Source organism: Protopterus annectens, chromosome 3.part0, assembly GCF_019279795.1.
Source record: "Protopterus annectens isolate FY-2018-M chromosome 3.part0, PAN1.0, whole genome shotgun sequence".
Lineage (NCBI taxonomy): Eukaryota > Metazoa > Chordata > Ceratodontiformes > Protopteridae > Protopterus > Protopterus annectens.
Window position 1 is genome coordinate 1,505,692,909 of NC_056731.1, and position 23,668 is coordinate 1,505,716,576.

General features: G+C 35.9%; 1 protein-coding gene across 1 annotated transcript in view; it reads left to right on the plus strand.

Moving 5' to 3' along the window:
- The window catches only part of RP1 (RP1 axonemal microtubule associated), a 652,673-nt gene that overhangs the window by 345,236 nt on the left and 283,769 nt on the right, over window positions 1-23,668 (plus strand). The window contains exon 5 of the mRNA XM_044065894.1: window positions 20,461-20,593. Coding sequence (XP_043921829.1) covers window positions 20,461-20,593 — 133 coding nt within the window. The remainder of the gene's footprint in view (window positions 1-20,460; window positions 20,594-23,668) is intronic.

Consider the following 23,668-nt stretch of genomic DNA (forward strand, 5'->3'; position numbering starts at 1 on the left):
TTAGGTTATACACACATATGCTGTTATATATATATATCCTATAATTTCTGTAAATGTGAACTTAATATGGTTTGATTACTTTTATATAAAGGTACATTTACCTATGTCACAACTGATAATTCAATCAAATTGTTTAAAAAAAGAAATATACCTCAGTTCTTGCTGTAAATGAAGGCTGGTGTTTGCACTGTTAATAAGACAATCGTAATTTCCCTCCATTCTTATTGGTCCGTCCAACATGGAACCCATCTGTCATATCTGGGAAGGGATTTTTTATATTGAGACTGCCATTGTTCTGGATGTGCTTTTGCTATTCTAAAACTAAAACTTAAGAGTGACATACTACTCTTGTCCATATCAAAGTTCCCCTATCAGGTGTTCTAAGGCAGTTGTACACATTAACAACAACTTTGCATATTCTCTCTTAGGTAGCTGCCTTCTAGTCACCCACAATATTTCTTCATTTAATGTCTTTCACGTGTATAAAGAAGATATACAGCACCAAATGATATGTAAGTAGTCTGTTTCTATTGTCTGATATCTTGAGCAATCTGAATTGTCTACCCAACCATGCTGAGATAGCCTAAAAGGGGAGAGCTGCCACAAATTAATTAGTTTATACATCATCAAACACAACATATCTAGGATATACTTATTCAATAATTTCATATTCAAAGCCATAGGTAGCATTTTCCTACAATTTTCTATCATTATGTTTAAACACTTAACCTGGATGACATCCTTATCATTATAAAAACATCTTATTTCAAATCCCTCTCTATAATATTCCAGCTAATTGACCACTGCCTCAAACACCCAAGTAGTTGATCCCTTTTCCACCTTATCTTGTAGTTTGCAGGTTTACAGTGCTTTCCTCAGTTATAGATATTGCTGTATCTCATGCCATGGTTTGAGATACTAGATATCAGAACATGTCAATGCTGCATCATCTTATTTTTTAGCTCCCATATGTCCATTATATAATTTTTCACAGTAATTGCGCAACTTGTACAAAAAATTGGATAGCCACCTATAACATTTTTATCAGTTCCCCAGAACTAGTCACAGTATATTCCTTCCATCCTGGTCTTTTTCCATTCCATACTATGGTCTTTTACTATAGCTCCTTATTTCTTTTAATATAATATTTTCCAACTGTACCCATAATAGTCAGGGATGTAATCTTGCTCTACCATACTAATATTTTGCTATTGCTTCATCATATCTTTAGGATTTCTGTACATTAATTGTCATTGCTGAATAAACTTTCCTGAAAAGTTTATTGTTTGCTGAATAAACTTCACTGAAAAGTTTATTGTTTCCAACACCTGCCGATACAGAGCAATTTTACTGCATGAAATGTCTTTTAAAAATTTAGTATGGCACAGCATCAGTATTTAAATCCTTGAAGGTGCTGAGTTTTTGTATATTCAGCCAGATTATCAACAAGTCTTGGTCACCTGCTCTATATTTAATAAATCTTTGTTGCTGTTCTAATACCATTTGTGGTAGCACGTTTAAAATGCTACGCTGCTTTTAAGGCAAATGTGCTACTAGTTGCACCACTGACAATGCTAATGTGTGACTCATCTAAGCTTGTTGCCTGATGCCTTATTACCTCAGGTCAGTCAGAGTCAGACCGTAGTCAAATGGGGCACTATACAGACTAATGGACCAGATCACCCCCCCCCCACACACACACACAGCTATTCCAGTGTCCCATTACTTGGCTGACTCAAACAATAAACACTGTTCAAACCTGTCATTGTGCAATGATTACAGAGATGTGGATATAATGTAAAACTTTTATTTCAAATTTTATAGCACAAACTCTGATGGTCATTTGCTATACAAAACAAAACAGTCATTTAAAACAGCTTTGCATGAGAAACATTATACTTCTGTTCCCTTGAAACTCAAATTCATTGAAAATGCATCTGGGTAGTAGGAGATTAAGTGTATCTTGGGCACCAGGCTGTTTTTCAACCATGGACCCCTCACAAACATTTTTAGGTCCATGCATTTGTCCTCTGATCCACCTTCCTGCTTAAATAATATTTCCTGTTTGATTTAATTTCAACATTTGTTAGAACCTTTTTTTCCAGTTGTAGTTTTGAACATTTTTTCCAGCAAACAGTCAAACAAAATGTATGAGCCAATTCTGACAAAAGTACCCATTTAAGAACATTTCAACCATAAAAGACCACTCAAACTGTTGCTATTATAATCCATCAATATCCATGATCAACAATTATGGCCACTTTTTTGATAGTGTACACATGACATGTCTGATTGTGATAAAAATGGCCAAAGTAAAGTACTCCAAATTGTTTTGCACAAATAAACACTAGTCCTGTAAAGACAGACTAGTGATTTATTAACTTTATCAGCTCAGCAGGGTCAGTCATTTTTATCCACAGACATCCACAAAACCCAGCAATTATAGATACATTGTGAACTGCATCCGTCCAAATGTCTATGTCAAAAATAATAATAAGTGTGAAGTTATGTGAAGGCTGCCAGCATAGCCAGATATAATTTTGTAGATAATTCTGTCATTTGTAAATATTAATATAAGCTACAGGCTTGTTCTCTTAAATGGAAGAAAATGGTGTTAAATGCTGAACTTCAAAAATATAACGCATTGCACTCTGCTGGAGGAAAGCTGATAAGTCAAGCATTGTATAATTGTTTGATCTCAAAACTCAGAGCCAAGATGTCTGAATGAAGGAATTCTTCATATTGTTTTGAGACCAGAGTTAATGGCTAGAATTTACAGGTATAAATTCATATGTGCAAAGGCACATTGCCATATAGGCATATCTTCACCCGTTGAGCCAAATTCCATTACGCCAACATCCCTAAACATTGTAAAAATATCGACATTCGACATTCCCGATCGCTCCACCACTGAAATGAGTGCTACCATGGGTCAAAAAGGGGGCAAGATTTTGTACTTTGGTGCTTCAGGTTTCACAGTATTCAACATTTGCAGTTGGCAGCAGCGTCGCAGATTTGGCCGTCAAACATATGAAGGTTTACCGAATTTACATGTATAATGTGTTTTACTGCTCTGGTTTCCTGACCAGCTATTACACTCTGAGTTTCTGTTAGCCTGGAAAATGGAAAATAATGATGTAATCTGAAATGAGTCAGTGGTACTGTGTTATCAATTTAAGGACAGAGAGAGAGAGAGAGAGAGAGAATCAGAGAACTTTGCATTTGTTTTCAGAACTGACATCACCAGCGCTGCCTTGCTCTATATGTAAGTTTATTTTAGAACTGTGTTTGCTCTTAGTTATAGATAGGAAATAAGAAGTCTAGTCTAGCTGTTTTCTGTACTGATGTCAGAACTTTTGTACTGTATTATTTTAAGCATTTCTTTGTGATCTCTGAACTCTTGACTAGCACTGTGTAGTAAGAAGTATTGTCTTGTGTTCTTATTTATTATTAAATATTTTTAAAATCTTTCAACTGTGGCTGTTTTATGTAGAGATAATTTAAGCTCTAGAGTACATTGCATGTATATAGTGATACTGTCCAAGTCACCCCAAATAAGCCTTGCTGTTCATCACACTTAGCATTTGGATAATAATATTGCACAGTAATAATTGTACAATGTTTGATAAGGGCCTTATTAGTAGCTGATATTAGTGGTTGATGGCAGGTGGCACTACTGTATAGTCTGAGCAGAAGGGGCATAGCTGGAGAACCTATGCCAGCCTTCCCCAGGAGTGTTTGTGTGTTTGTATATAACTCGTATCTCAAAGTGTGTGTGTGTCAGCTACTTGGGCAGGGACACAAAGCACTGGTTGGACAGAGAGGGTGTTGGAGGTTTTAGCTTGACCACTAGGCTGAAATCTGAACCCTATAGCTGTGCCAGTGGGGAGTCTTATTGGGGATAAGGAGAGAAAGGGAGAAACCAGCCCCAGACTGACTGTGATCTCTGTGTGCTCTTAAGGAAAATTGTACTTTACTGTGTGTGTACTTGTTATCCTTCCCAATGTGGACACCCCTCGCTGGTGTTAGTGTTGAGGATTGAGGCTCCCTGATTGCTGGGCCAGTGCACATGCATCAGATATTAATTTACCCCCCCTTGCAGAACTCAAGCAAGTTTTTCAAGTGACCCTTAAGAAACATTGCTTGAGAGGGTTAGGTTTATCTGAGTATACCTTACCCCATTCCCTGTGTTGAGAGCCCATCTGGGTTGGCATTGCTACTCCCACTGCGGTGCTGCACTGACATATCATATGCTTGCAACCCTGGGCTCCATCTTAGCAAATTGGCATTTTGCTGGCTGGCTCTGTTTAACCATGTTAGGGAATTGTGATCTATAACTACAGTGAATTTTCTTCCATAGAGATAAGGCTGAAGTTTCTGCAGTGCCCACACTATGGCTAGATGTTCTTTTTCTACAGCTGCATAGCATTCCTCCCTGTTTGGAGCCTATGACTGAGATAAACCACTGGGTGCTGTTGTCCCTCTAAGGAAATCTGGCTAAGTACAACCCCCAACCTATAGTTCGAAGCATCTACCTGTACAACAAATTTTTTATTGTAATCTGAACTGGATAACACAGGGGGTCCTCCCAAAGCTTCTTTAAGCTTCTGGAATGCCTGCTGACATGCTAGTGTCCACAATACCTTATCTGGCCTGTTCTACCTTGTCAGGTCTGTGAGGGGAGCAACTATGGTACTATAACTGAGGATGAACTTTCTGTAGTACCCTGCTGTTTCTAAGAATGTCCTCACTTGCTTTTTAGTAACAGGTGTAAGCCATGCCTGAATGGCTTCCACTTTGGCAGGTTATGGCCTGATCTTATCACTCCCCACTCTATGTCCCACATAGGAGACCTCTGCCATACCCACCTGACATTTGCTTGGCTTAATGGTCAACCCTGCCCTCTGTAGTCTTTCCAGCACCTCCCTGACATGTTGAAGGTACTCTTGCCAGGAATGACTGTAGATGGCAATAGCATCTAGATAAGCAATGGCAAACCCTCCGGTTCCTGCTAGGATGTGATCTACCAGCCCCTGGAAAGTTGCTGGGGCATTTTTCATCCCAAAGGGCATCTTTGTGAACTCATACAAGCCAAAAGGAGTCACAAAGGCTGACCTCTCTCTAGCACTGGGAGTTAAGGGCACCTGCCAGTAACCCTCAGTAAGATCAATGGTGGTAAGATACTTAGCCCCACCCAGCTGTTCTAGGGCCTCATATCACCTAGGCATGGGGTAAGCATGACTATTTAATTTCCTGTAGTCCTCATACAACCTGGTGCTGCCATCCTACTTTGGCACCAGCACCACTGGGGAGGCTCAGGGGCTGTTAGACCCTTGAATTACCCCTAGTTCCAACATTTCCTGTATCTCCTCCCTCAGAGTCTGTTTGACTCTCTCAGGCACCCTATAAGGGGCCTGCCTAGTAGGCCTTTGGGGTCCTGTATACACCTGGTGCTGTACCATGTGGAGCACGCTGGTTTCCCAGTGAACATGTCTCCAAACTCCTGTAACACTGCTTGGATTTCTCAAACCTGGGCAGGAGATAGCTGCTGGGACATTGCTACCTCATCCACTGAGGTGTCAGTCCAAGTCTCACTGAGGAGATCACCAGATCTCCCTCAGACTCCTCCTGCAAGCCACTGCAAATACTCAGCACAAGGGACTCCCTATAATGGTAAGGTTTCATCATGTTAACATGGTAAAACTTGTGCCCCTGCCTCTTGCCTAGCAGTTCCACCATGCAGTTAACATCACTTATCTTTCTTACCACCTTGTAGGGTCCCTCCCAAGCTTCTTGCAGCTTGTTGTGTCTGACAAGATTGATAACCATTACCTGCTGCCCTACAGCATACTCTCTAGCTTGAGCATTCATGTCATACCATACCTTTTTCTGTTGGTCTTCTGCCAGGTTCTCCTGGGCCAAACCCATGAGTTCCCTGATCCTTGTCCTGAGGCTTAGGACATATGCCACAACATACTCCTTGTGAGGTTCACACTTACCTTCCCACTCATCATGAATTAAATCTAGAGGTCCCCTCACCCTATGCCCATACAACTCAAAGGGTGAAAAACCTGTGGATTCTTGGGGAACCTCTCTGAAAGCAAACAACAGATGGGGCAAATATTTGTCCCAATCCATCTTAAACTGGTCTGCAAATGCCCGTAGCATGCACTTGATTGTAGAGTTTAACCTCTCAACCAGACCATTAGTCTGGGGATGGTAAGGGGTGTTCTTCAGGTGCTTCACCCCACAGGACTTCCACAGACAAGCCAGCAGGTCTGACATGAAATTGGCACCTACGTCAGTCAGTATTTCTTTTGGGAAACATACCCTGCTTAAAATCTCTAATAAAGCATTTACCACCTTTTTCACCTCAATAGAGGACAACACCACTGCCTCAGTGTATCTTGTAGCATACTCTATTACCACTAGGATATACTTTTTCCTGTGGAACATGGGGTACTCAGAGGCCCCACGATATCCATAGCTACCCTCTGAAATGGCTCCTCAATAACATGCAAAGACACCAAAGGAGTTCTCACCTTGTCCCCAGCCTTGCCCACCTTTTGGCACTGCTCACAGGTCCTGTAGTACCCTTTTACATCTCTGGAAATTCCAGGCCAATAGAAGTTCTGCATAATACGTCTCTTTGTATGTTTTATGACCAAATGACCTGCAAAGGGAATATCATGGGCTATGGCTAGAAGCAACAGATGGTAGGCTCTAGGCACTAGCAACTGCTGTACCCTCTCACCTTCTACACCTCCCTCAAGGGTCCACTCTCTATGCAGTAACCCGTTGTCCCAGTATACAGATTCCCCCTTCCCTTAAGAATCAGGTGCCTCACTAGCTACCTGCCTCAGCCTTGTAATGTATGGTCTGAGAGCTTTGCTCATCTCAACTTTCTCCTTGTAACCCTTCCCAGCTCCCCTTCCACAGGAAGTCTGGCATCCTCTGACAGTGTTGTGTCACTGTCACCCTGGGTACTACTACTCCCTCTACCTTTGCAGTCACTCTGTCCAAGGGAACATCAGTACCCACAAGCAGCTGTGGGTCACTTTCGGTCTCACTGCTACAAGTGTAGCTCCCTCCCCTGAAGTAACCACCTCACCATTTAGGGCTGCAAGTGTGCAGTCTGTCTGGGTCTCCCCCAGGCTACCAGACCCATATGCTTGTCTCGAAGCCTGACTGCGTGTAACTGCATTAACACATGGTACTGCCTCATCCAAATCCTTCCCTATCAAGACATCTGCAGGATGGTAGTTCTACTGAACTACTTCAGAGGAGTTGGGGAAGAAGGGTGACCTATATGTAGCAAGCAGAGACAACCTACTTTTGGCATTTTGTCTTTCCCACTTGCTGGCTCCCTCACCTTTTGTTCCCCACCTTGCCTCCTTGGACATCTGTATGCCACATGGCCGCACTGGTTGCATTCAGAATATTTAACCCTAGGTCCTGGATGTGTACCTGGAATAGTGGCCTCCCCTGCTACTGGAAGATTCTGTTGGGGCAATCTGGGCTGCCCACCATGGGTTAATTTAGACCCATGAGCAGTACTGGGGGTCCCATTCCTGTGCAGGGATGCCCTGCTTGCTAGGTATTTGTCTCCCTTCTTCCTCAACTCCTCTGAAGCAGCGCATTGCCTATCAGCTAACCAGATCCTCATATCCTCATGCGAAGTGCTAAGGGCTTGTTCCCTTACCAAAAGGTCTGCCAGCCCTTCAAAAGTGGTGACCTGACATCCACTCACCCACCTATGAAAATAAGGGCTCAGTTCAGCAACATATTCACATACACTTTCATCTGCCTTGCATCTATGCTCACGAAACTTTTTCCTTTAAGTTTGAGGTATTACGTTAAAGAATTATAACAAACAATTCTTAACAACAGTATAAATAAAACAGTCAATGTCAGACATTTTGGAAAAAATGGTTACAGCTTTACCATGGAGTAAGGGGGTCAGGAACCATACCTGTAAACAGTGGAAGAAGTTTACTAACATTTTTTGCTTCTGTGGTCCGGTTTCTACCTTCCCTTTACCTCCATGACTCTGACAAAGAGTCAGCATCTCTTTTTCATGCTGTGCCTGCTGCTCCTTTTCTACAGCTTCCATTTCCAAATGCCTGGCCTCCAACTTAAGTCTCTTTAGTTCCAGATGGATTTTTAAGTCCTGTGCACAAAGGTTGAGCTGTCTATTTCCTGAGTGTTATACATCTCCACTACCAGTCTGATCATCCTCCTGGTTGCTGTCTTCTGATGCAGCTGTGACCAAAGTTGCAATCATGTCTGGCTTAGTCAGGTTTGCCTGCTCCAGTCCTTTAGCCTAGCACATCTCAGCCAACTGGCTCCTTGTCAGCTTTCCATACTCCTCTGCTGACATGCTTGCCTGCTCTCCCTGACTAACTAAGCTAACAAAAGAAATAAAACGATTGTGATCTGAACTCTGAATATTCAATGCATAGCTGATTTACAGTACAAAAACACCCTCAGTCGTCACTGTACACAAGCTACAGGAATTCACTATCCACACCACTGCAAGCCAATTAGTATGATCCAACCAATTAATATGTGGTGTGGATATCCCACCACTGCCAAATAATTAATATGTGATGCCCGTACACTGTGCCAGCAATCAAGGAGCCTCAGTCCTCACTACTAACACCAGTAAGACACCAGTAAGGGGTGTCCGCATTGGGAAGGATATCAAGTACACACACAGTAAAGTACAATTTCCCTTAAGAGCACACAGAGCTCACAGTCAGTCTGGGGCTGGTTTCTCCCTTTCTCTCCAGATCTCCAATAAGACTCCCCATTGGCACAGCTATAGGGTCCATATCTCAGCCTAGTGGTAAAGCTAAACCCTCCAGCCCCCTCTCTGTTCAACCAGTGCATCATGCCCCTGCCCAAGTTACTGACACACACACACTTTGCGATATGAGTTATATACAAACACACATACACTCCTGGGGAAGGCTGGCACAGGTTCTCTAGCTATGCCCCTTCTGCCAGACTATGTAGAAGTACTACTTGCCACCAACCACTAATATCAGCTACTAATAAGGCCCTTATGAAATGGTGTACAATTATTACTGTGCAAAATTATTATCCAAATGGTAGTTTATTAAACAGCAAGGCTTATTTGGGGTTGCTTGGACAGTATCACTATATACATGCAATGTACTCTAGAGCTTAAATTATCTCAACATAAAACAGCAACAGTCGAAAGGTTTAAAAATATTTAATAATAAATAATAAGAACACAAGACAATACTTCTTACTACAAACTGCTAGTCAAGAGTTCAGAGATCGCAGCGAAATACTTAATACAGGAGAAAATTTCTGGCATCAATACAGAAAACAGCTAGACTAGTCTTCCTATTTTCTATCTATACCTAAGAGCAAACACAGTTCTAAAATAAACTTACATATAGAGCAAGGCAGTGCTGGTGATGTTGTCAGTTCTAAAAACAAATGCAAAATGCTCTGATTCTCTCTCTCTCCTTAAATTGATAACACAGTACCAAATGACTCATTTCAGATTACATCATTATTTTCTGTTTCCCAGGCTAACAGAAACTCAGAGTGTAGGGGAGCAGAGCCTAGATGGCCAACTGAGAGCAGTGAATTTTTAGAACTCCATTAACTTGTATAATAATATAGGAAAATGTTATTATTTTCAAGTCTAAAATATCAGAAATCTACAGATAAACTAATAAACTACATAAATATCAATTTTGGTGGAGCTATACAAAAATGTTCCTGTCAAGTAACTTGGAGATATATTGAGTCACTGAATATGAACAACTCAAGGAATTTTCATCCAGATGCTGATTTCAAAAAAGAACTGCAATTTATGACATCTACCTTACAGGAACTTTCCTTGAAGAGGGATGGCTTTAAAAATGACTTAGAAAACTTCAAATTAAATTCTCAAAAACAGACTGATACTCTTAAGGATCTATTACAGCAACACCATACAAAAATAACAAATATAGAGACTTCTCTAAATGACATTGAAGGGAGACTCAAAGAGGAAGAATTCCAAAAATAATTTTTGCTTAAACAGAATACATGGCTGCTTAACAAAATAGATGACTCAGAAAACAGGGAAAGGAGAAACATAAGGATCTTTGGTCTGCATGAAAACACTGAAGGTGAAGACATTAATTCTTAACAACCTGGACTCCTGAATTTTTTAGACTTGAAAGAGGGACTTTCATTTGGAATTGAAAGGGTGCATAGAGCACTGAGGAAACCTGCTTCTAACTCAACAAATGCTGCACCTAGATCTATAATTATAAAATTTCTTTCAGTTCTGGACAAGGAATTAATATTAAAATCTGCTTGGACAAAATCACCCTTAAAATACAATCAAAGCCTGATAAGGTTTGACAATGATTATTCTTCCAGGATACTAGAACAAAGGAACAAGTTTGGCCAATAATAAAACTGTTGAAACAAAACAACATTAAAGCACAGCTGGCCTTTCCAGCCAAGATAAAAATACTTTTTGCCCATGAGATAAGAACCTTTAATGACTTAGAAGAAGCTACTATATTCATCATAAACAACAACATATTGTCTATTCCAGAAGAAATGGAATGGACGGCCCCTATTCTTAAAATAATAAAAGAAACAAATCCTAGGACTGATGCTAGAAAGAAAAAACAAAAAATTGACTCCAAGATAGCTGTCCCAAAAAAACTAACTCTTACAACTATATCTCTCAAATTATCAACTGATATGGTACATAACTTGTCATCTGTTTTTATTTAAAAAAAAGGAGGGTTTCTTAAACAACTGAGAAACAGCAATAATTTATTCAAAATCTTCAGAGTCCAATACTTCTTCACAAACAAAGGAAGGTCAAGATGGGTTACTATTTACATTATACATAAGCCAAACAAAGCAACATATAATACAAACATAGAAGTTTCTATTCCCCTACTTGAACTCATTGAATACTTATCTTGTTCATTTTTCATTGATTTTACTTATAATAATTTAAGCAATTAATTAGCTAATTCAATAAGGTACCATTCATCAGTGTTCTGACTCAAATGTAAAAAATTAACATCATATATAATAGCAGTAAAAGTAGAGTGTTTTGAAAAAAAATGCTGTCATGGAGACTAATGCCTCCTTCCATTAAAGTATGATTTAGAAATGTCATGCATGTCCTGGTTAAATAATAGTAGCAAGCTCTTAGTACAAATGTCATCATTATTCTGTCTAAATATAGTTAATATCAATTAAGGCAGGTATCACAGCTACGAGTGCTGTTTGATCAATCCTCATGTGGTGTGCATGGATGCAGCTGTGTCTGGCAGCTAGTACAAATGTCATTATTATTCTAAGCATAGTTAATATCAATTATGGCAGGTATCATAGCCTCAAGCCTGTTTGCTCAATCCTGATATGGTGTGCGTGGATGCAACCATGTCTGGCAGCTAGTACAAATGTCATTATTATTCTGTCTAAACATAGTTAATATCAATTATGGCAGGTGTCATAGCTTTGAGTGCTGTTTGATTAAGCCTGACATGGTGTGTAGAGATGCAGCTGTGTCTGGCAGCTGTTGCATGTTGCCATTTTCATCTCCGGGAAGCTGTGGGTTGTGGCTTGTGATCAAGGTTTACTGATGCTTGTGTATTAGGAAGAGACATTTGGTGTTTTAGCCTGGATTCAAGGGAAGGGGGTGGCTAAAACTGTGATTTGGGATATTTTGGAAGAGAATAGTTTGATTATATATCTGCTGAGTGAGAGGTGGGAGGCTGGAAGAATGTGTTATTGCTTGTAACGGAGACAGAGTGACGATAATGCTTAAAGGCTCTGAGGAGCCTCCAAGATGATTCTCAGCAATAAAGTTTTTGATTAAAAAAATAAAAATATATAATAAAAGGACTGTTTTAGACCACATGTACATATATTGATGGTCTCCCAATACTTCGTTTAGCTCATTAAGTTGCTTATTGATAAAAAAAATAAATAAATAATAAGCACAATTTTATATTTAATATGTATTTTGGTCCAAACACATTAAGGACTTACATAAGAGTGGAAGTTTGAGTTATTGTGAAAAACTAAGAGCACTTGGACTTGTGCAGTACCCTTTGCAGTGGTCTAGGAGGTGAGCTTGCTCAGACGTGTTGGGCATATGGGGATAGCTGATTCTAGGGGTGTTTGGGGTTGCCAGGAACTGCTGTTGAAATATCTGTTGCAATGGAAGGTGTGTTGAGTGGTTCACTGGCAGAGTGGCCACTGTGTGGAACAGGCTGCTAAAATGGAACAGGACAAATATTGGTTTAGATATTTTAAGAATATCCTGGAAGAACACCACATGAACTAGTGAATGGTATTCTGGCAAAACTGGATGGGCATTGTTGCCCATGCTTGAAGTATTGATATGTGTGTATGTAAGGATGGAAACATACTTATAACAAATAAGAAACTAGAAGGATCTCATAATTTAAAGTCTATGGACTATATAAACATGTTTGGAAGGAGCTAATAATAAGAATATGCATTACAGCTTGTGGTCTCTCAAATAACTAAGCAACAGCCACAAAAAAATAAATAAATAAAACACGCAATAGTTATGTAATGTATGATTTTAGTAAATCTAGACATAAAATATACAATCATCCTATAAGATGAAGCAGGTTGCTGAATTTAGATATTAAAGACAGGTTTTAATAACATGGGCTTGTCTATAATAACACTACTGTCTTAACTTGTCATAAATGACATACACTACATTGAACATCAAGGGAAAGCATGATGATTTTCTTATATAAGTAAATATGCATAACAGGTCATGTAATTGCTTTAACTTGAATTGTAGTTTTTGTAACCCATCTTGACCATATAATACTTAAGCGGTTACCAAGGTAACTAATGTTTTATACATGACATCAACTGACAAAGTACAGAAACAATAGAAGCCAGAACTTGAAATGCCACAGACTTTAACAATCATATTCTGAACAAATAGTATTAAATTGACAATAGACACTCAGTTGAATAACATGGGCTTGTGTATAATAACACTACTGTTTTAACTTGTCATAAATGACATACACTATATTGAACATCAAGGGGAAGCATGATGATTTTTCTCATATAAGCAAATGTCCATAACAAGTCATATAATTGCTTTAACTTGAATTGTTGTTTTAGAATCCATCTTGACCATTCATAATACGTAAGCTGCTACCAAGGTAACTAATGTTTTATACATGACATCAAACTGACAAAGTTGTTCAAGGGAAACAATAGACGCCTGAACTAGAAATGTTAGAGAATGTAACAATCACATTCTGAACAAATAGTATTAAATTGACAATAATCACTCAGTTTAATCTTTGCTGATTATACAAAATAGAATGTTGCCATTTAAATCTAAAAACTTTCAGTATATGCCATAAAATGACAGTTTATAAATATGGAAAGGGAATTTGTAATCATTTATCACAATAAGTGATTTTTTTGTTTTTAACCTATAATTTCACTCATTTTATAATAAGAAATGACAGATATGAAAATCTGAAAATCCTTATGTGCAGGGAATGGGGGGTGGGGGGGGAGAGGGATGCACTGATAATTAAAATGCCCTAACTTTCATCAATGCTCACATAAAACAAACTTGATGCTTTACATAATTTAGCAACAAACAAAGTGATTACTTAAATGCTGGCAAACAATGAAATACAACTTCTGATATATCCAGTAAAATACATTGTATTATAAACATTAGGTATAAATATTATTACCATCAATTTATATTAAGTAATACGTTTTGAAAGACTTCATCAATAAGGGTGAATATGTTAAATAACTGTGTGCTACAATCTTTTACTGAGGTTTTATATATGATACATCCTACTTTCCTATGATTGAATTGCTTGTCATCTATCTTTCATTTTTTTATTAATTGCTTATACAATAAGTAGACACTTATATTGTATTAGAATTCTGTCTAATCTACAATAGTACTATATCTGTTCAAAATAATATAAATATTGCTTATTCCTATTACAGATATTCTCCATATGATAATTCAATTTATGGAGCTCAGATGTTCCGGATTATCAAGGTATGAGTGATAATCTGATAGACTTAGGTTTATCCATCAGATTAGGAATGATTTTCATTCCATGGCTAGTACAGATCTTAGTTTTGTTAACATTTATTAATTTAAACTTATTTCACAAAAACATTGTTAGTATGCCTGACCAAAAACATTACTTTATTGGTGAACACTCAAAGTAAAAAACTGATAATTTCCTTTAAAAGCTCAAACATATACTTTACAGTTATCAGAGGAAAATGTTTAATAGTCACAATAAAACAAAAAAAATGTATAGTCTAAATAACCAAAGTTGGATTTAACTTTATTATCTTTAAATACTAATGGCTTAAACAATCTTAGCAAGAGATCAAATCTACTGCAATATTTAAAACTGAACAAAGCACAAATTGTCTTCCTTCAAGAAACTCATTTCAAAACAAATGGCAATTACAAATGGAATCCTAAGGAATATATGATATTGGTGCAATCCACTTATAAGACAAAGACAAAAGGGGTAACAATTTTATGGAAAACAAATGTGATTAACCCAGAAATCATTTAGACATATGAAGATAAAGAAGGCCTTATGGCATTCGTAATAGTTAAATATAATAACAGAATATAGACCCTAGCCAATCTATACTGGTTCCCAAGCATTAGAACAGGAACTGTTAAAAAACACTTGGATTTCATTTCCAATAATTATAAAGGCAAGTTAATATTAGGAAGAGATTTTAACTGTATATTTGATATTTCTGAAACTACAAATAAAAGACTGCTGCATACATCTGCTGTATCAAAAGCTTTAAACAAGTGGGTAGAATCATTTCATCTTGTAGATACTTTCAAATTTAAAGAAAGTAAATCTTTGTTGTTTTCTCATCAAGATCACAGATTTGGTACCCAAACTAGAATAGATAAAATATTTGCTGCCCATGGCTTACACTCTCAAATCATTCATTTCTCAATCACTCCCTGCCCCTTTTCAGACCACAATTCAAAAACTTCAAAATGGGTACACACCATTAATCTTTAACTTCAGAATTCCATCATATATAACTAAAATTAAAGAGTTCAAACCCTAGTTATTATCTGAATTACAGTTCTTCTTAGATATTAATCACACCACAGAGATAAATAAAATAATGATATGGGACTCATTAAAAGCTTACATATATGGTAAAACCCTAACGTGGTATAAAAAAAATCAGAGAATGGGATTCTGAATTACTAGATCTACAATCCAAACTTTTGTCAGTAAAAGCTGAAAAAAATCTAAATCATTTGGAGATGAAAAAGAAAGTAGAAGTATTAAACAATAAATAAAATGAAATTCTAACATATAAAACTAGTTTAGCTTTAGAAAAACAAAAAATTAATACCCTGGCCACTTCTCCCAAATATCCACATAATTTATCCACAAGAATCAAAATACAATCAAAAGTTAATAATATTAAAAGTATCTTCCATGAAAAGAAAGGGAAAAATCTCTCGGATATCTTGATGCCTATAGAAATCACTATATGGAACATTTCCAGAAAGAAAATATGCATATCAATCAATTAAATCTAGATGAAAAATGTTGTAATATAAAAAAACAGAAAAATTAAAACTAGATCTGCAAGCACCCATATCCTACAAAGAAATTACAGATACACTAAAAGAGGGTAAAGTAATAAAGCTCCAGGTATAGATGGCATAATTATGGAAATATATAAACCTTTTCCTTCAAAGATTCTATCCCTCTTCCATAAAACCCTATTAGAAATTCAGTCACAAGCTTTAATATCACGTTCTATGAGATATTCCTCAATCACACCAATCCTAAAGGAAAACAAATCCCCAAACCTCTGTACCTCATATTGACCTATATCATTATTAAATAATGACTATAAGAAGAAGCGTATAGTAGTATACGTGAAAGCGCTTACCTCTTGTCTGTCTAAATTAAATAAATTAAAGAAGTTTTATGTAACGTGGAGAGCTGGAAGTTTTATTTTCTGTCATATTTATGACAGCATTAACTAACAGAATGAAAATACCACTATCCAAAACAATAAATAATGATCAAACTAGATTTATTTATCATAGACACGCACATGACAATATTAAATGGATAATTTCTCTTACAGATTATGTTAATACAGAAACTAATGAAACACTCATAATTGGCTTAGATATAGAGAAAGCCTTTGAGTCCCTAAATTGGGACTATTTATTCAAAATCCTAATGGTATTTGAATTTCCTGCATCCTTTGTTAATCTCCTAAAGAATATATATATATATATAGATATATATATATATATATATATATATATATATATATATATATATATATATATACACACACACACACACACACACACACACACACACACACACACACACACACACAAATAATTTAGCATATGTCAAGTTAGGTCCTTTTACCTCTGAAGTTATACATATAACAAAAGGCACTAAACAAGGATGTCCCATGTCACCAATTCTATTTCCTTTTGCTATTAAAATATTGGCAGATTTAATCTGTAACAATATAAAAATCAAAGGAATAGATGTTTATGAACAATACAATTCTAAAGTAATGCTATTTGCTGATGCCATATTACTAACATTATCTAATACAAAAGAGACATTAGAAGAATTAGATATATTGACTAATTTCACATGACTTCAGGACTCCATTTCAATAATTGAAAATCAAAATTTTTATTTTTAAATAAAAAAAAAGAACTGCAGACTAAGGGAGATCACATCATAGAGAAACAAGAATCTACCTTAAAATATCTAGGAATGGAGTTATGCAAGGATAATAATGCAAGGATAATAATGCAAAAAACTACAATAATATCATCAACACAATTAAAATCTCTGTGGAAAAATGGAACAAAGTAATCATAACATTTGAAGATAGACTACAGTTAATAAAAATAGTTTTACTGCCCAAGATCCTTTATATAGCCTTGGCAATGCCTAATAAAATTTTTATGGTTTCCCAAAAGAAACAAAATAGCTTAACTACATCATATCAGATCATGAAAACAGAGAGGATTAAACTTTCCTGGTACAGAAACATATATAAAAGCATCAATATCTAAAACAATCTCAGATTGGATAAGTCCAAGTTACTCTGCAAATTGGAAGAATTATTAACTGTAATATCAATAAATGAATTTGATTTACAAAAAAAATCAAATAACAGATAAAAACAATTTGCCACGACACATATTATGCTTTACTATGCAATATACCATAACTAAACTCACTAAAACTCATATGATTAATTATTACATTGACTCATTTAGGACAATTATTAATATGTATATAGATTTAAAAATCTGGCTTCATCTTTTAACACAATTTATAGTCACAAAGAACTCTCTACATAAAATATATAGAGAAATTGTTAATTCCTGGGAACAGAAAGGATTTGTTTGTTGGCTCCAATGTATCAAAGAACTAAAAGTTTTAGATATCCAAGTAATAAAAGCAACATACAAAATTCCACAACAGGACTGGCTAACTTTGCAGAGTATTCTGTCATATTCGCAAGATTTAAGAAGAATAATTAATACATTCTTAATTTAAAGAAATACCTAAATTTATGAAATATATATATATGAAATCATATATAATGACTTTAACACAGGAAACGGTTCTTCAAAATTTTACAAAATATTGATAAACTATAAAACAACACCCAAAACCTCATATTGGAAATATATAACAAAAGGACATTCAATACAATTAACTGAAGATATTAAAACAAATATCTTATTATCAATAAAACATACATCCTTTACACAATACTGGAAAGTTTTTAGTTGGAAATGCTTGCACAGAGCATTCTTAACCCCAGACAAAATCAGTAACATTAGTTCTTCCATAAAAGGAATATGTTGGAGATGTAAGCAAGTACACAATGCAGATTGGACCCAGATTTTCTTTGATTGTGTTAAAATTAAGCCATTTTGGAATGGTTATTGATAACTTTCTACAAGCTTTATTTAATTATTTTATTTAACCAAAGCTCTTGTATTATTAAATATGAACAAAGGTCCTCATTTGAATAGGTCAAACATGTATCTAGCATAAACTATACTTGCAATTTCAAGGAAGTGTATAACCAGAAGATGGAATACAAACACAATACCAACTTTGGAAGACCTTTACAGCCTATTGAATATTACAGCATTATTGGAAATTAAAATTGAAAAACTAAGAATGTATCCAAAGACATTTTTCAACAACCCTTGGGGAAAAGTCTTATCATTGATTGACACTATACAATAATTGATCAGATACTCTGATAATGGATTGGACATACTAATAAAGTTACTGTATACATTAAGATCTGTTATAGTGTCAGGCTAATGTAAATAGTGTATATAGTTATTTCAGATGTTATGTATAAATACTACGGAATTCATTCAAATATATCTGAAAAATAAAAAAAAAATTGAGTGAGAAATTCAGAGTGTAACAGCCCTATTCCAGTTTTTCATTTATTCATTAGTTTTTCTTTTTTTTTTTTTTGTTAGTGTTTGTTTTTTTCTCCTCCAGATTCCCATATTAGCAGTCTGCTTCTTCATGTGAGACTGTTTTCATATTGGGGCCTTATGAGGGGAAAACTATAATGGCAGAGTGGTGTCTAAATCAGAAAAAGTTAATGCAATGTGGGAGAATGTTGAGATAAGGCTTCCACATCAAAGTATGCCTTTTTGAATCTCAGCAGATGTCCTGAATAATTGCATGCACTAACAAACAACACGGGAAGATTACAGCATGTCTCATATTGCATGTACCTTTCCAAAGAATCAGTTAATTTATTGATATACTTAGTCACTTCAGTGACAGATGCACACTATGTGCTACATGTTTATTAAATTGTCTTCATTCGAGTTGCTAAAGAAAAAGTAATAACAACTAACAAGTGACAACAAAGTCATCTATATGAGGACAGTGCTGAAAGACAAAAATACATTGCATGAACATTTCTAGATAAAGTTTATTTTGTATTAGATAGACACTGTGCATGTGTGTATGTGAGTGAAATGCTTTAGGAAGTTATCCATTTGGAGTTATTAAACAGAGTTCTATATTTATGTCATAGCTTTGTTTTCTGCTGTTTATCATTCTCAACTTTTTTTCGTTTTTGTCAGCAAATGGATAGTATTCAATTGTGTGTTATTTTACTTTTCATACATTTGTCATATTTTAGGCACTTTAGGGCCTGAGCCATACCTCTCATCTGTATAGATTTTTGAGACTGTCCAGATTTTTGCATCATATTTTTGGTCTGTTTTTCATAAAATTGGAGTTTTCTGGCAAATTAGTGGCAAGTCATTAAAGACTGAAGTTAGAAAATAATGAAAGAAATTTGAATTTCAGACTTTGTACCCTTCAGAAAATTCATGTTAGTGCAAAATCTACTATTCTATCAACTTTCTAAGTTTGTCAGAGCAAAATTTAAAAAATTGTCCCTATTTTTGTGCCTTTGCCCTACTTTTATTTATGGCTTTTCAAGATTTCTTGCTTTAAGAAGTTGAGAGGTATGTTTAGGGCTTACAGTGACTTTCAAAACTGTCGTATTAGGGCTTACAGTGACTTTCAAAACTGTCGTAACTACTAATTCTGATTTGTAGGCAGTTTTTGGTTTGGTATGTCTCTGTAGTGAATTTTTGTGGTTTCCTTTCTATTGCATGTAACAATATTATATATACCATTATACAATCTTTCTGTTACTAAAATAGATTTTTACAAGTGATTGTAAAATTAGGCTGACTTGTGGTATAACCTCATGGAGCTCTGAGTTCATCTTAGTAGAACATGGATGAGGCAGTAGGCCAAGAACAGAAAACCAGTCAGGGGAGAACAGGAGAGAAGAAGCATTTCTTATTTATTTATCCCAGAGAGTAGGGTGAGAAGCATGTCACTTACATGAACTGCACGTCCCTAATTCCAGCATGTATGCAGCACGTAGAAGAGATGTTAGGGAAAACAATCCAAAAAAAAAATCTCGTGATGACTGATTGGATAATGGCTGTACAACTCTGAGTTCTGAATGGTCAGATAAACAACAGACATAGTGTGTGTGTGGTTGAGGGGGGATAAAATAAAATAAAATGTTTTAAAATTATATAAATTCTAGTAGAATCAAATATTTAACTTCTGTTGGTTATCCATTCTCTCAGTCATGAAGATATGCCTTTGCAATCATTAGCAAATAAATTAAAAGTGATATCCATGATAAACATTGTTTTAGTAATACATTCGGCAAAAAAAAAAAAAAAAAATCATATGCTCCACATGTATGTTTATTAGAATTACAGTCAATGCTGACTGCCTTTTTAAAATTACTCCTTATGTGTTATTTTACTTGCTATAGATTTGGCTACAAAACTTTTTCTCTGGAGAAGAGTTTCATTTTTCTGTCTGTAAGTGGCTTTCTCAGGACAAAGACAGCACAGAATTATGCTGTGAGCTTCCTGTATCAAGGCACGGACTGCAAAGTTTACCAGGTAGGCAATAATTTAAAATATATACAGAGGAAATGATAACAAGAGAATTATACCTATGTATGAGTCTATAATCTTTACCAGACCTTTATTTAACTCAGTATGAAATTAATAATGACTTGCATGCTTACCCCATTTGTACCTTGACCCAAGTCCACTTCTTTTCAAAAGATGAAAATATCACTGAACACCCGCTCATAACTCATAAAACTGATTTTCATGTAGTGCACAGCACTTACAGAGCAACAGAATCAAAGCATACATGAAGAAAAGCAAATTTATTTAGATATGTGGTGATAGTATTATTACATATTGTAGGCAATAAGTCAACATTTTCCACTCTGTATTCTGAGAGGATATGGTAAAGGACTGGAGGCAGATCACAGATAGTTAAATTTCAGCATTAAACAAGTTCAGCATTGAAGGCTAAAACATGGTGGTTTTCTTAGCAAGTGACATGATCCATCTCCATTCCATAACTGACCACATCATACCGAAATATCACGTTTAGTGAGTGGCTGTACTTATGAATAGCGGTGGTAACTACCTGAACAGTTGCAAATCCTTACATAACAGATACAATGTCTTTCACAAGAGGCACAGACTCAGCATTGATGAACATGGTGATGTCATTCAAATCCAGCCACTCCAGGAGAGCCAGGCAGACTCATCATTGTTGAATAGAGCAATCTCACTCAAATCTAGCCACTCCAGGAGAATCAACATTGAAGACAGGAGAAAATCTGTGAAATCTTGCAAGAAGAAAAAAAGTCTATCTATTGACAACAGGTAAGCCCACTAGAACCCAATCCGTATACTATCTTTTGTTTGTTTGTTTATGTACTCATCTATGCTTTCTTGACAGGATTAGTTCCTCTAGTCTTATGGCCTCTTTTCAGGGGAGACCCAAAATGATATGTATAGTGACTAAAGGGAAATTTGGGCAGGATACTAGAGAAATTGCCATGGGATCTTTTAAGTTATTGTGAGTTACCACCATCTTAGGCAGATGAGACTTTGGTTTAATGTCTCATACTACAGGATGAATGTGAAGAAGAAGAAGAAAAAGAAGAAGAAGAAGAAGAAGAAGAAGAAGAAGAAGAAGAAGAAGAAGAAGAAGAAGAAGAAGAAGAAGAAGAAGAAATTTGTACTCCATTTCTGTTCCGAGGATATACTCAAAGGTGCTTGCATATCTCTAAGGAACCTGGACCACAGTCAACTTTGATTTCTAAGTGCTACATTCTGAAATGTTATATATAGGTAAATATATAACCAGACTAGATGGATGAACCAGGGTTGAGAGATATTGTCCAAAACTGGACTTTAGCTATGACTTTGTGACAGATATATGCCTGATACCACACAGTAGGTAAGCAATGAAACCTTTTTTTTTTGTGTGTGTGGAGAGACATCACATTAGAGCACCATATAAGGGACTGTGAAATAATAGGTCCTAGTTATCCACCCTTGAGAAATAACATGATCCCCTAGAATCATATGTAGACAAATCATATAACTCCAACACAAGATGGGAAGCTATTATCCCAAAAGGTATCTGCATAGGTTACTCGGGGAGCATCACTACTGAATGCCTCTGCAACAGTCTTCCTCTTTGCTTCCTATGGAGCCTCATTCAACAACATGACTTGTTAACAGAGATGGATTCTTATGGAAAGAAAGGGATAGGATCAGAGCAAAAAGTGCCTTTCAAAACTAGAAGCCATCCAAAGCTGAAAATATATTAGAAACAATGGCAACAAAATAGCCAAGAGTTTAAAAGCTGCATTTATCAAGTGCTAGTGTTAACACTGAAATAATGGTCTAACATTCAGTAAAGTAAATAAATAAACAAGAAAACAATCACATAAATAAATAAATAAAATCTTTCTGTCTCATATAACAGTTCACTTTTTACAGGTTATGAAGGCCTTTAATATCATTTATAATAAATTAATGCAAGCATTTGGGAGCATTTGACCAAAACAGCATGTCAGAGATCATTAAAAGCAGATGAAGCATAAACTGAGAATATATTTATCTTATGGTACAGTAATGAACTGACACTGTCAAAAAAAGATTCCCAATTAAAATGGCCAAAGCAGCAGTCAGATATTCTTTACAGGATGATCAAGAGTTAGGAAAGCTAGGAAAACCCTGGGTGCCAAATAACAATGTTATATTCAAAGCTGCAAAAAAATTAAGAAAAATAAATAAATAGGACAGTCCACAGGAAAAGTTCATCTTTGTCCAGTTTATAAACACATTTCACCAGTATAAAAGCAAATGGGTGAAAGAAATATAAATATATATAAAGTTTTTGAAATAGCAATGCCATTCTAAAATGTATATATATATATATATATATATATATATATATATATATATATATATACTATATATAAATATAGTGAAACGATTGAGTTACCAGGGTGGTTGGGGTATACAGACCCATGCAGACGTTAAATATTACCAAGGCAGAATGAAAGAATTTTAGATGTACTAAAGCAAAATACATGGTTCTACTAAGAATTGTCAACTTCCAGAAAGCTAATGATCCAAAATATTAAGAAACAACAAAATGTCTGAATTACAGAAGAGCAAAAAATTTAATGTTGAGCATTTTTGCAAGGGGGGTGAGATACTCCAAGGTCACACCAGCATGAGGAAGCAAGGAATCTCCCAAAGAAAGTGAATCTTTGTTGGTGTAAACATACAAATCACACTGATAATGATTTCTTAGGGCAAATATGGTTCAGTATTCTATCTTTTGATGTTTTATTTTGTGGGGTAAGGAAGCTCAGGAAATTTAATTTCAGTCAACTGTAGAGAAGACCACACAGTCAGTAGATCTGATGTGCATGTCACTGGAAACAGAAATGAGCCCAGCAATTGCCATGTGCCAAGGATACATGAACTGCAATGGAGAAAAATTATGCAAATGTGGGAGTTCATCACATGATTATGTCATGTTTTGCCCAAATTCAAAAAGTTATCAATCCTTTATATGCCACCATAACGGACTATGTGCAGTAATCAAGAAACCCTGACAAAGAAGGTGACAAAAGCATGCATCATCTA